Source organism: Pyrus communis, chromosome 16, assembly GCF_041283825.1.
Source record: "Pyrus communis isolate YQ-2024b chromosome 16, ASM4128382v1, whole genome shotgun sequence".
NCBI lineage: Eukaryota > Viridiplantae > Streptophyta > Magnoliopsida > Rosales > Rosaceae > Pyrus > Pyrus communis.
The window spans coordinates 27,541,510-27,554,439 of record NC_142580.1 but is presented as its reverse complement, the minus strand read 5'-3'; the positions used below and the strand labels follow the sequence as shown (position 1 = coordinate 27,554,439).

At 35.7% G+C, this 12,930-nt stretch overlaps 1 protein-coding gene and 1 pseudogene across 1 annotated transcript; one reads left to right on the top strand and one right to left on the bottom strand.

Moving 5' to 3' along the window:
* Positions 1 to 1,035: 1,035 nt before the first annotated feature.
* Positions 1,036 to 2,397, top strand: LOC148690229 (uncharacterized; annotated as a pseudogene).
* A 9,745-nt stretch (positions 2,398 to 12,142) lies between these two features.
* Positions 12,143 to 12,914, bottom strand: LOC137732912 (uncharacterized). Its single transcript, XM_068472161.2, has one exon. It carries the CDS (start codon positions 12,628 to 12,630, stop codon positions 12,244 to 12,246), a length of 387 nt encoding a protein of 128 aa, XP_068328262.2. The 5' UTR covers positions 12,631 to 12,914; the 3' UTR covers positions 12,143 to 12,243.
* Positions 12,915 to 12,930: the final 16 nt, after the last annotated feature.

Below are 12,930 nucleotides of genomic sequence, written 5' to 3'. Positions count from 1 at the left end.
TTGCCATTATTCCAAACCCTAGGTCTAAAAATGATTCTGGCATCTTCCTCCTCCAGAGCTTGGGTCATCACCTGGGTAGGCCTACAGTCAATGGCGAAGCTACAAAGGGACTGGGAGGGGTGACAGCCCCTCCCCTTGCCGGAAATTAAGTCCAGGAGCGTCGTTCCGCCCCTCTGGTCTCGTCGGAGTTAATGGATGCACCTGCACTGCATATCGGTTTCTGGGCTTGAGTTTCTGCTGCTACTGTGAAGCAGCTTATGTTATTATTTTTTTTCAAATCCCTTAAATGAAACAGCATGCCGTTTCATTTTGTATTAAAAAACAAAAAAAAAACAAACAAAAAACCTCCTTAATCAAACGACGCCATTTCCTTCAATTGATTAAAAAAAAAATTTAAGGGGACCACTGTTCCCGTGCCTTCCATTATTCAAATGAGTCTTCACTTTTTGAAAGCCAATCCCTTTTTAAAACCAATCAGAAGGCCCGTGTGTGCCCCCCCCCCCCCCCCAAATCCCAGCAGCAGTTTTCAGCGCCCTCCTCCCTCCGTTCCGTTCCGTTGTCCCTCATTTCTCCTTCAAGCCGAGCCAGCCGCCACTGCCAGCCTCTAGCAGCCAACTGTTGGTTGGTTTTCCACTTCTCTCTCAATTTTAGGTAAATTTTTTAACATTCTAATTTGTATTATCCCTAACCCTAATTGATTAATTAATATGAAATTTTAGTTAATTAATATAGAATCATAGAGTAATACACTAATTAGTTATTGATTATTGATTTTTGCGTATAAATATGAATCCTATGAATGATTATTGATGAATGAAATTATTGTCTAGAGTAAAAATTAAATTCTTGATTATTGATTATTGATATTAATTAATGAGTTGAATTTTTGTGTATTAAATAATTTATATGAATATTGGTGTTGATTAATTGAATTGTTGATTTAATTAGTTAGCACTCATATTGACTATAGTATAGTTTACTCCATGATTAAGAGTCTAAGACTTTTTTTTTTTCTTTTCCATATACAGTTACATAATGGAACGATACTATAAGAAACAGTGCTTAAATCCTCCTTCAAATATTCCGGCTAGTCCTTCTTTGAATATTCCAAGTAGTCCTCCTTCGAATATTCCAAATATTCCTTCTTCAAGTATTCCAGGTAGTTCCCCACAAAGTGAGGTCACTGAGTTGGATGAAATACTGGCTAATCTTCCTCCTGACCCTGGACATAGACGTCGAATGCTTGATTATCCACCTAATTATCGTGAAGCAATTCGTCGACACTATCTCCAAAATAATCCTTGTTAACCTAAAGACCACATCATGCCCAGAAAAGTTAGCAACAATCGATGTTTTGTCACCCGTTGGTTTGATAATTTTAAGTGGTTGGAGTATAGTATAGTAAAAGATGCCACATTTTGCCGTTATTGCTATCTATTCAAGTGTGATTTTGATAAAGAGGGAAATGCCGGAAGTGATGTCTTCACTAAGATTGGGTTTACAAATTGGAGGAAAGGACTCGAAAATTTTCGAGATCATGAGGGAGGTGTTGGAAGTCTTCATAATAAAGCTTTACAATAGGCTAGAGATTTGATGACGCAAAAGCAACATATTGAAACATTTGTGATTAAGCAAACTGATGAAGCTCGCATTAGTTATCACACTTTATTGTGTGGCGCATTTGATTGCACAAGATGGTTGTTGCAACAAGGTTTGCCTTTTCGTGGCCATGATGAATCGTTCAAATCGAGCAATAGGGGTAATTATTTGGAGCTTATGTAATTTCTTACCGATCATAATGATAAAGTTAAGAAGGTTGTGTTTGAGAATGCTCCCAACAATCTCAAGTATACTTCTTCTGATATTCAAAAAGATCTTGTCCGTGTTTGTGCCATTGAAACTATTGGTGCAATTACTAAAGATATGGAAGGTACATCTTTTTTTCTCTTTTAGTTGATGGATCACGTGATTCTTCAACTAAAGAGCAAACGGTGGTGGTATTGCGTTATGTGAACAAGGAAGGAGAAGTAATTGAAAGGTTTTTGGGTGTGCAACAAGTCTCCTCTACAACTAGTAGCTCGCTTGAAGAGGTCATTGAGAGATTATTTGCTTCAACAGATTTGAGTATGTCCAAGTTACAGGGACAAGGCTTTGAAGGAGCTAGTAATATGAAAGAAGAACTAAATGGCCTTAAAGCAAAGATTTTGAACAAGTATCCTCTAGCATTTTATGTTCGTTGTTTTGCACACCAACTTCAACTAGCTCTTGTAGCCATTGCAAAGGGAATTGAGGGTGTCACCATTTTCTTCAACAATGCTAGTATTTTGGTCAATACTATTAGATCATCGTGTAAGAAAGCTCTTGATATTGGTGATCTTGAAATGGGTAGAGGGTTAAATCAAGAAATTAGTCTCATGCGTCCTTGTGATACACGTTGGAACTCACATTATGGTACTATAGTTAGTATCATTGTCATGTTTGAAGCTGTGGTGTAGGTGCTTGAATGAATTAAGGATGATACCAACCAATACAATTTTGGTGAAGTACGTTATTCCATGACATACAAACTTTTGATTTTGTGTTTCACCTTTTTTTTTATGAGACTCATATTGGGAATTACAAATGAGTTATCACAAGCTCTGCAAAAGAAAGATCAAGATATTGTGAATGCGATGGCGTAAGTGGAAGTATGCAAGCAAAGACTACAATCCTTGAGAGATGATGACTTTGGGGACTTGCTTGATGATGTACAAAAGTTTTGTCAAGAGCATGATATTGACGTTCCTAACATGGAGGATTTGCATTTTGTACCTGGAAAATCAAGGCATAAAGCTCCAAGACTCACAAACTTCCATTACTGTCGTGTGGACCTTTATTTTCAAGTCCTTGATACGCAATTAAAGGAATTGAATGATCGCTTCAATGAGGTAAACACCGAATTGCTTCTTTGTATGGCATGTTTGAGTCCGGTGAATAATTTTGCATATTTTGACAAAGAAAAAATTGTTCGTCTAGCCCAACTTTATCCTCAAGATTTTGATTGTATGGACCTCATGAATCTTCCAATTCAACTTGACAATTACATTCACGATATGAAGATGAATAGTGAGTTTTCATCATTGAAAGGAATTGGTGATCTTGCAAAGGAGTTGGTGAAGACCGGGAGGTATGCAAGCTATATGTTAGTGTATAAGTTTCTTACATTGACTTTGGTGTTACCAGTTGTAACCGCTTTGGTGTTGAGAGCTTTTTCTGCTATGAAGATTGTGAAAACACCATTGTGTAACAAAATGGGAGATCAATGGTTGAGTGATAGCATGCTTGTTTACATTGAGAGAGATGTATTTGCTTTTATTGATAATGAGCCTATTATGCGGCGTTTTCATGATATGAAACCTCGTCAGCAACAATTATAATTTGTTTGTATTGATAAATTTATGGAAGACTTTACTATATAAAGGATTTGGTTGTTGCTATTCTTTTGAACCTTGCACTCTTTTAACTTTCCCCCTCCCCCCCCCCCCCCCCCCGTCAATTCCTAGCTTCACCACTGTCTACACCCTACCCCACCGCTGCTACTCATTGAAAACCAGTCTCCCTCAGCGACCAGCAGTCATCTTATGGCTAACTACAACGATTGGATTTAGGATTTAGGGCTGACTCCGACCAGCAATCGTCCCCAACGAGAAACCTCAAGATTTCACTTAAAATCGAACCAGAGTTCGAGAGTTTTCTTATTCCTCAAAGGTTTGGAACTTCGTCCTGTCGAAACCCCAACCAAATTTGAATGGAAAAACCACCACCGCTAGTTCCTCGTGCTCTGTTATTCACTGAAACATCCTTCTTTTGTTAACTCTATTAGTTGAGATGTGGATCCTTCTTTTTTTTTAGAGGCAAGTATTGATCCTCATTGGTGCCAGGCTATGGCCTTTGAACTTGATGCTCTTACTACCAACACATGGACTCTCACCACTTTGCCCCATAACAAGACTCCGATTGACTGCAAATGGGTGTTCAAAATGAAACACCGGAAAAATGGTTTCATCAAACAGTACAAAGCCCATTTTGTCGTCAGTTTACTCATACTATAGGCATTAACTATCATGGCACTTTTTCTCCCACGGCTAAGATGATCAACGTCCGTTGCCATTCAAAATTGGTCTCTTCAACAACTTGATGTTAGCAATGCTTTCCTCAATGGCAACTTAGATTTACATGTCTATTCGTCCATGTATTCATCAACAAGGGGAGAATCTTATGTGTCACTTTAACAAGTTGCTTTACGGTTTAAAACAAGCTTCACAGCAATGGTTCACCAAATTCATTGAAGCCATTATTACCGTTGGCTTCACCCATTCCAAGGTCGATTATTCACATTTCACCCGCAGTTCAGGGAAGTCTTTCACAACCTTATTGATATATGTTGACAATATTGTAGTTACAGGCAATGATGTTGGTGCAATCAACCCTCTAAAACTTCCTTCACAAAACATTTTTGCTAGACCTGACATTCGTATCGTGTTTTTTGTGTTTGTGTTGTTTTCGTGACATCTTAACGAGTTGTGTTATGTAACACCAATTAAAGTAAACGGGTAATATGACCCAACCCGAAATTGACCCATTAATATTATTAGGTAATATGACCTGACCCATTACCTGTTAAAGAAAATATATTTTAAATCAATAAATAATGAAAATCCAAACAATGAAATTCGGTGAATAGAACAAAATATAAACGACAATCGACGGTTAAGCTTAAATCTAAGGTTTATGGATAGTGTTGGATTTCAGAGTTGACCCTTTCACGAAAGTTATAAAGCTTGTCATTACGAGTGACTGTTTATTTTTACATTTTTCCCACTCCTATAATAATTATTATTAATTTTATTAATTTTTCACTCAAATAAAAGAACACTACTCATGAGATTTGGAGGGTTTTAAAAATCTAAACAACCATGTAACCATGGTTCTAACTTCTAAGCATAGAGGATGAAATCACGAGCATGTATATATGCTTTCACATTTTTCAAACTTGTACATTAATGATTATGAATTGTATTTATTTTGAACTCTCTTGAAAATACTATTCATGTGACGACCTGTCCCTAATTTTCTATGTAATTTCTCTCAGAATATGTAATTTATTGTTTTTGCCCTTGTTGGCAAGTGACGTGGACGTATTTATTCACTCTTAAATTATTATTCTCGCTATCTTAATTAATTTGTACTCATTGTTACGAGTGTGCGTTAATTTTACCAGTGCTAGAAACACTGTTTTGGATGGATTGCGTCTGATTTTTCTGTACAAACCTTATCCATTTTCTTCTTCAAAATGGGTGACCCGTGCCTTACACCTTTGCACCGATTATTTTCTCTCCCTCTCTCATGCAACCAATCAGAAATCCACTCCCATTTCTCTACCCAATTAAAGCTGACACACTTTCTCTCTCTATCTTCTCTCTCTTCTCGAAACCTCTTTTCCCTCTGCAACTAGCAGGTTCGGCGTCCAAACTCCACAGATTGAACCAATAATCACCACCATCGTGATCCTCTCGAACTCACGAACACAACCATACCAATTGATTCTTGAACGATTGAGTTTTGAGTGGTCAACATGGAGCAACTTGAAAGCTCCGACTCGGTCGAGATGGTATCGTCATGATCTCAGCCAAGTTACAAGATTTTAGGACATGGGGGAAGCTTCCTTACAACTCCCCGAGGCTTCTAGGACAAGTTTTGAAGAAGAAACAACCTCGGAAGTACACAAGTTCGAGGAGCAAAGTTTTGGCCGAGAATTTCGAGCCATTTCAAGCCATTTCCCGTCCACTTTTGGACTGTTGGAAGTTATAAAGTTGTTCTACTCTTCTTAAGCTTCAAATCCATATAAATTTCATTAAAAATGGTTGAGAAATGGAAAAGTTATAAAGGTTTGAAAATTCTCCAAAAATCAGCAAAATTTTCCAGTTTCCGGGGAGTTCAGACGGCAACGAACAAGGCAGACGACAGCGACCGGCAAGGACCACCGTAAAAGACGATGAAATATTCCATCAACCCTAACAGAATATTCTAACAGCTTCAGGTAACGTTGTTAACTTTTGTTAAGGTTTTAACAGTATATTCCTAACACCGTTAGTCACATGGACCGCACGTGCTGCGTGTGGCTGGCGCGTATGGCCGCACCTTGGCCAGCGCGTGAGGGTGCGTTTGGTGTCCAAAAATTATTCTAAAAATTTGGTAGGCCCATGACGTCGAGTAGATCGATTTCATATATTCAAACCCTCTGTTTGAGCAAATTCTAGGAAGTTTTTCCTAGTTTTTACGTATATGTCCTATTAATTAATTATAAATAGTTGTTTCACAAGTAAGGGAAACTTACCCTGAGGACGTATGTGGACAAGCGAGATTAGGGGGCTACGATCTTACTACATACCAATGAGTGGGCATTTTGTTTTCGTATATATATAAACTTAATATTTTCCATAACTGCTTTTAAGTTGTTTTATGCATATTATGCCATGAGTTATATAATTTTAAAAATGTTGTTATGTGGTTGAGATTGATATCTTTGATCATGGCATATTTATATGCATTTTACATGCTCATAATTGTTGTGAATGTTTGAAATGCTAAGTACCACAGGACACACTGGTACGTCCAGGTAAGGTTATGTTGTGAATTGAATTGGTTTGATCCTTATGGCATGCGTACATATAGTTTGCTCATCATTGCTACACCCCAGGTGAGTGCTCAACCGAGGCTAGACTAGCCTTCACGTGTATGTTCACCTCCTAGCAACACACTCTCACATTGGATCCAAGTAGGTGTTAGCCTGTCGTACAGACTGCAATAGGCAGTTCCAACTCGTATGTGGCTGCGCATAGCGTAAGCTTCACGTGATTATAGCACTAGAACATTTATTATTACACCTAGCATGTCGTACAGGTCACATCAGGTGACTCCGACTCTTGTGTTAGCATAGACTGATAAGTGATAGGTGCAGTCGTAAAGGTCACATTAGGTGACTCCAACTGACATGTTAGTACATATTATAGCACATGATCATATCTATATTGCTATTGATGATGTTTCGCTATGGCATATTTCTGGACTTACATTCGGCATGCACTTGTTTTCATACTTATACATAGTATGATATTTTGGAAACTATACTTGTTTTACAGCGAGGGGTTAGTATACTTGGAAAATAAATGAATTTTATAAACCTTTATTTTATGCCCACTCACCCTTCTGTTTTTTGCCCCTCCAGGTCCTAGTTAGTTGATTTATCTCGGTGGCGTATGAGGAATAGCTGGTGGATTCTGACATATCTCCATCTTAACGTATGAATTTATCTCTAGTTGTGTAATAAGTACTTCTCTCGTTCGACTGCTTTACCCTTATGATATCTATGCTCTGAGTATTTGTAATTATGGGTGGTAACCACTACTGCGCACTCACTTTATTAGTTTAATTAAGTTCTAGCTTTGGTTTTAATTTATTCACAATTTTCTTACATCACTTGCACTTTTGGTTACGTCATTTTCACATGACGGCCAACACACCTTGATTCTGGTTGGGGTGTGTCAATTCATGAGTGTTTGTATGGTTTTAAAAATTCAAATGATTATGTACCCATCCTCAAATCATAGAGAATGTGATCACGAGCGTTTGCATGTTTTTTCACATTTTTCGCCCTTGTAAATTAACTATATTTTATTTAATGTGTTTGGTATTTTTAAATTACTTGATATTTTTATTTTTAATAAGTTTTATAATTTTTAATCATATTCTTTGCCTATAATACACTATAAAAATAAATAAATAAATTTTAAATTTTAAATTTTTAAATTTACATCATTACATATTTAATATACAATATATACATATACACTATGGCTATTGTGTTTTATAATAAGTTTTTTTTGGTTGTTTAAAAAATTAAAATCATCAAAATAAATTTTTTCTTAACGTGTCACCCTCGTGTAAACTTGTTAAATACCCGTTATTAATGGGTTCTTATCATGTGACCCGATAACAATCCGATTAGTTATCGTGTTGACCCGAAACCCGTTATTTTCGTGTTGTTTATGTGTCGTGTTAACGAGTCGTGTAAAAAATTACCTGGTGTAATTTTTGCATCAAAGATTTGGAAATTTTGAAATATTTCTTGGGCGTTGAAGTTTCTCATTCCAAAAGAGATATCTTATTTCACAATGCAAATATGCACTTGAAATACTCTAAGATCAAGGTTATTTGAGAGCTAAACCAATGAAGTTTCTAATGGAAGATGTCAAACTTTCAGGGAAAAACAAATTCCTCAAGGATCCAAGCAAATATCGACGTTTGGTGGGCCGGCTAATTTATTTCACTGTCTATCATCAGGATATCACTTATTTCGTGCATGTTCTTAGCCGTTTGATGCATAAACCATAACAGCCTCATGTGGATGCAGCTCTCTGGGTTGGTCGATACCTTAAATCTACTCCTGGCCAATAATTTTGTTTTGGAGGTTTGATAATAAATTAAATTTGGTTTGCTTATTGTGGTTTGGATTGGGCTGGTTGTCCCAGAACTCGTCGTTTCAACTACTGGACTTGTGTATATTTTTTTTGGTAATTCTCTCATCTCTTAGCGCACAAAGAAGCAGTAGACCATTTTCCTTATCCTCCACCGAGACTGAGTATAGGGCAATGGTAGGTACATGTTGTGAGCTTACTTGGCGGAGATTTTTATTGGAATATTTACGATTGCCTCATTCAAAAGCTTCACTTTTATGTTGTGGTAACCAAACGGCTTTACATATAGCGGCAAATCCAGTTTTTCATGAGAGTACATGACATATTGAGATGGATTGTTGATATGGTAGAAACTAACACACAAATTAAACCCTATAAATTATGCAATCGTAGTACAAGTAAGTAGGGATCATTTTATTCCGGGGATTAGAAGGTATGCTAATCAACACAAATTAAACTTATAAAACTGAAAACTAAATTAAACTAGCAACAAAACAATGACTGGGGGGATTTTGACGAATTTAATTAAAACAAAAGTAAAGTGCAGCAAGTAAATTAAGTTGTGAATGAAATATGGAATAAGGGATAGCTAAAGGATTCTTCTCCGCACATGAATCATATGCATACAAATCAATTTCCAGTTATTCTTCCTATAAACCATGAATGACAATGCCCCAAATTAACCATGAACAACACTAATTAACTCTCAAATTTTCCTACATTCATTGAATTGGACTCAACGACACAACCAAATTATTCTTCTCAAGTTCCCTAACTATGAAAAGCATGATAGAGATACATCTCAAAGATCATTAAGTTCTGTGAAAATCATAAGCATTGACAAAGCATTCGTAACTATGAAAAGCATGATACTACTACCAAGAATTTACTTAACTCAATCATGACTAGTGACTTTTACTACTTGCAAATATAAGTTCATAACGATTAGGTGAAATTCCCTTATATTCTAGCATCAAATCCCTGCATGCAAACTAAGTGTGCACCGTAATAAACATACAAGAATAAGTTCTTTATAAAGCAAATAAATAAATCGCATTCATGTTTTATGAAACAATAACTGGATGTAATCAATTTATATAAAACATGTGATCATGCTTCGAATTCACCTCTAACTAAAAAGAAACTTAGTTAGACATGTTCATCATAACTGAAAAGCAATCTAAAATAAACATTGAAACTTAAAACAAAGATAGAAAGAACTCTAAAAATTCTAGCAACTTTAATGGATGAATGGTAGGTACGGCACACGCTAAATCTCTGCAGGAATTTCATATATATAGGGGGAAATGGTTGAATCCAAGGAGGAAATGGTTTTAGTCTTTTTGAGTTATTTTAGGACTCTAAAAATCAGGTAGAAAGTGTTGGAATATGATTAGGATTCCTCCTTGTAGCTGGACATAAGATAAGATAATGTTGGACAAGATAGGATAGGATAAGAGAATGTTCCTCTCCAATTAGGATTCCTCTTTCTTGTATAATTCCTTGCCTTCCAATCCTCAACTTTAATTTCTCCAGATTTTATCATATGTCTAGCACCATTTGAACACCAAAAACGTTCAGCCCATATGCTATTCATGCATGTTGTCCAATCCAAGTCCAAAACTACTCCAAATTGCTCCATTTAGCTACTTATTGTCATATTTACCAATTAGACCTACAATAATACGAAAATAACATAAATTACCAAAATAAATGGAAATTAACGAAGTAAATGCAAAGAAATAAGATAACAAAGTTGCATAAATATGCTCCTATCAATTGTCACTTTATTCGAGACGAGAAGTTCTCAGTTATGATACGCAAGTTGGGAATTCTTGACCTCCACTCTCCAACTTGAGGGAAAATGTTAGAAAGTCAATGTTCTTTTTTTTCTTATTCTTTTTTTTTTTTTTTTTAACAAGAAAGTCAATGTTCTTAGTTAGGAAGTTTCCATGTAATTGGTTTGTACTTGATTTTGTATTTACGATTGTAATCCCTAAATTGTAGGATTGCCTATTGTAGAAGGAAAACTGTTTATATTCCTAACGTATCAATGAAATATGATGAGTCAATTTCATATTATCTATTTCACCTTATTCTTAGTATGTTTTGGTTATTATTTTGGTAGAATTTTGATACTTTGCTTTATATTTTAAATATGGGACATTCGAATTCCTTTGGAGAAAAACATGATCAAACGGATGAATTTTAGAGTGATTCAAATTAGAGGACGTTCGTGTGTCTCTTGGCTTGTTCTTATCAAAATTTGGTATTTTTATACCAAACGGTTATTTTTTGGCAATGGAATAAAGAAGCAATGCGCAATGCTGGAAAGTGATGTTTTTGGGCTTAATTGCAGGTTTTGGAGCCCAAATGACCTCTGATGGGTTTGTGGCCTTATGAAGAAGTGTTAAAAATATTCCAAGCTTTAAATTAATCTAGCTATTTTGGGTTAGTTTTGGAGCAGATATGGGTCCAAAACATGGTTGTGCAGATTTTAGGAGAATTTTCCCTTTTAATTTAGGGTTATGTTTCATATTTTATTTTATTTATTTGGTTTCCTAGTTCGATTGGAAGACCTTTTTATTAGGAGGATTTATTTTAGTAGGTTAAATAAGCTTGGTCGGCCCTAACTATTTCTTCTTCTTATCCGTGCGATTTTGAGAGAGGAAATTGGCCAAGCATAGGGATTTTCAGACTTTTACATTTCTATCCTTTATTATTTTCAATACAATTCATGTTGATTTTAGTTATGAATATGCGTAACTAATTCCCTTTTAGCAAGAATATGTAATTTCTTTTCAATTTGCTTATGATTATATGCATGCAGGTTTTCGAATTATTAATCACCGGTTTATATTGTCCAAGTGTTTTGATGATTCGCGACCATTAGGATATTTAGAAAAGTAATTTGATGCAATTTTGATCGGTGGTTGGTCCCTGAAATTGATGAAGGCTTCTTGTGATTAATATGTGCAAATTCACTTAGGATGAATACCAAGTGTTAGATTTGATTTGAATACTACAAACGGATTGCATGTTTGATATACACTCTATGGGGGTCCAAGTAGGCATATATTAGGAAAACCTAACCTTCAAAATATGCATGTATAGGTCATAAGTAATTGGGAGAACTATATAGAATTGTTAAGGTGACGGTGGATCCCTGGTGCTTTCTTAATTTGATTTTTACAAAACTGTTTCCTTTTCCTCATCTTTAATATTGCATATTTGTCTACTTTCATTAATTAAATTCGTTTTTATTAAATTAGGTCATAAAATCATCATCCCAAATCTTTGCTTTACAATAATTAATTGGAATTTGGGTTGTTTCGAAATATTTAATAATCTTTGTGGATAACGACCTTGCAGAAACCATTTATACTACAATATCTTTGTCATTCTTCCAAGTATTATAGGTGTTTTTAAGCCCTTTGTGCGTTTGGTAAAAAAACCTATCAAAATACTTGGTTGAGCCAATTAAATTTTTACAATTTCTTTATTTCAGTATTTATATAATTTCTTATATCTTCATCTATTTCATGTTTTGCTGGTCCAGCGGCATATCCAGGATTAGGTCTTTTGGCATACGTAAATAGAATACAGCAAACAATTGCAAAAGACAATTTAAGCAACAAAGTATTACAAGGTATTATTAAGATTATAAAACGTTTCTTACACCAAGACAGATCAGTCAGCATATTTTCCTCTACTAATAATCAGCTGCCTAATAATCTTGAGCATAGAAGTCTATAATTTCCTTAAGATTGAGCTCAAACAAAGAAGAACAATCATTATACATCAACCACAACATATGCTCGAACAGAATAGAATCAACATCCACAAAAACCATCCTACTTCTTCCCTTACCATTCCCATCACCAAAATTCTCCACCTTCTTGTCCTTGTTCATTGCCTCGATCAAAACTCGAAAAGGGTTCTCTTGTAGCACAAAAGGGTCTACCAAGAACTCCCTCTTCTCCTTCCCAACCACCACGATCACTGGATTCTCTGAATCGTCGAACCTATCATCGGCTAAAGGCCGGTAGCCATGTAGCCGTGACCCCATGCACCTCTTTTTCAGCATTGAAATTGGCAAGACCAAGCAAGCCATTGAAATTGCAGAAATGAGTAGTCTAAATAGAACAAGGGGTGTGATATGAGACTGTATATATATGTTAGATATATAATGTGTGTGTATATAATCTGCAATTCAGTTGTGTATTGGGGATGTTTGTATGGTTGTTTTGGAGGTAAATGTGTACTGGCGTGTGCTTGTTAAATTTGGAAGTGAAAGCAAAGGCATTTATGGGTAAAGAGGGTGATTGAATAGGCCAGCCAGCGGCTACAGACAGAGAGAGTTTTAATTCCTGACTTTTAATTTGGATTAAGAAAGAAAGGTTTTGTATTTGTA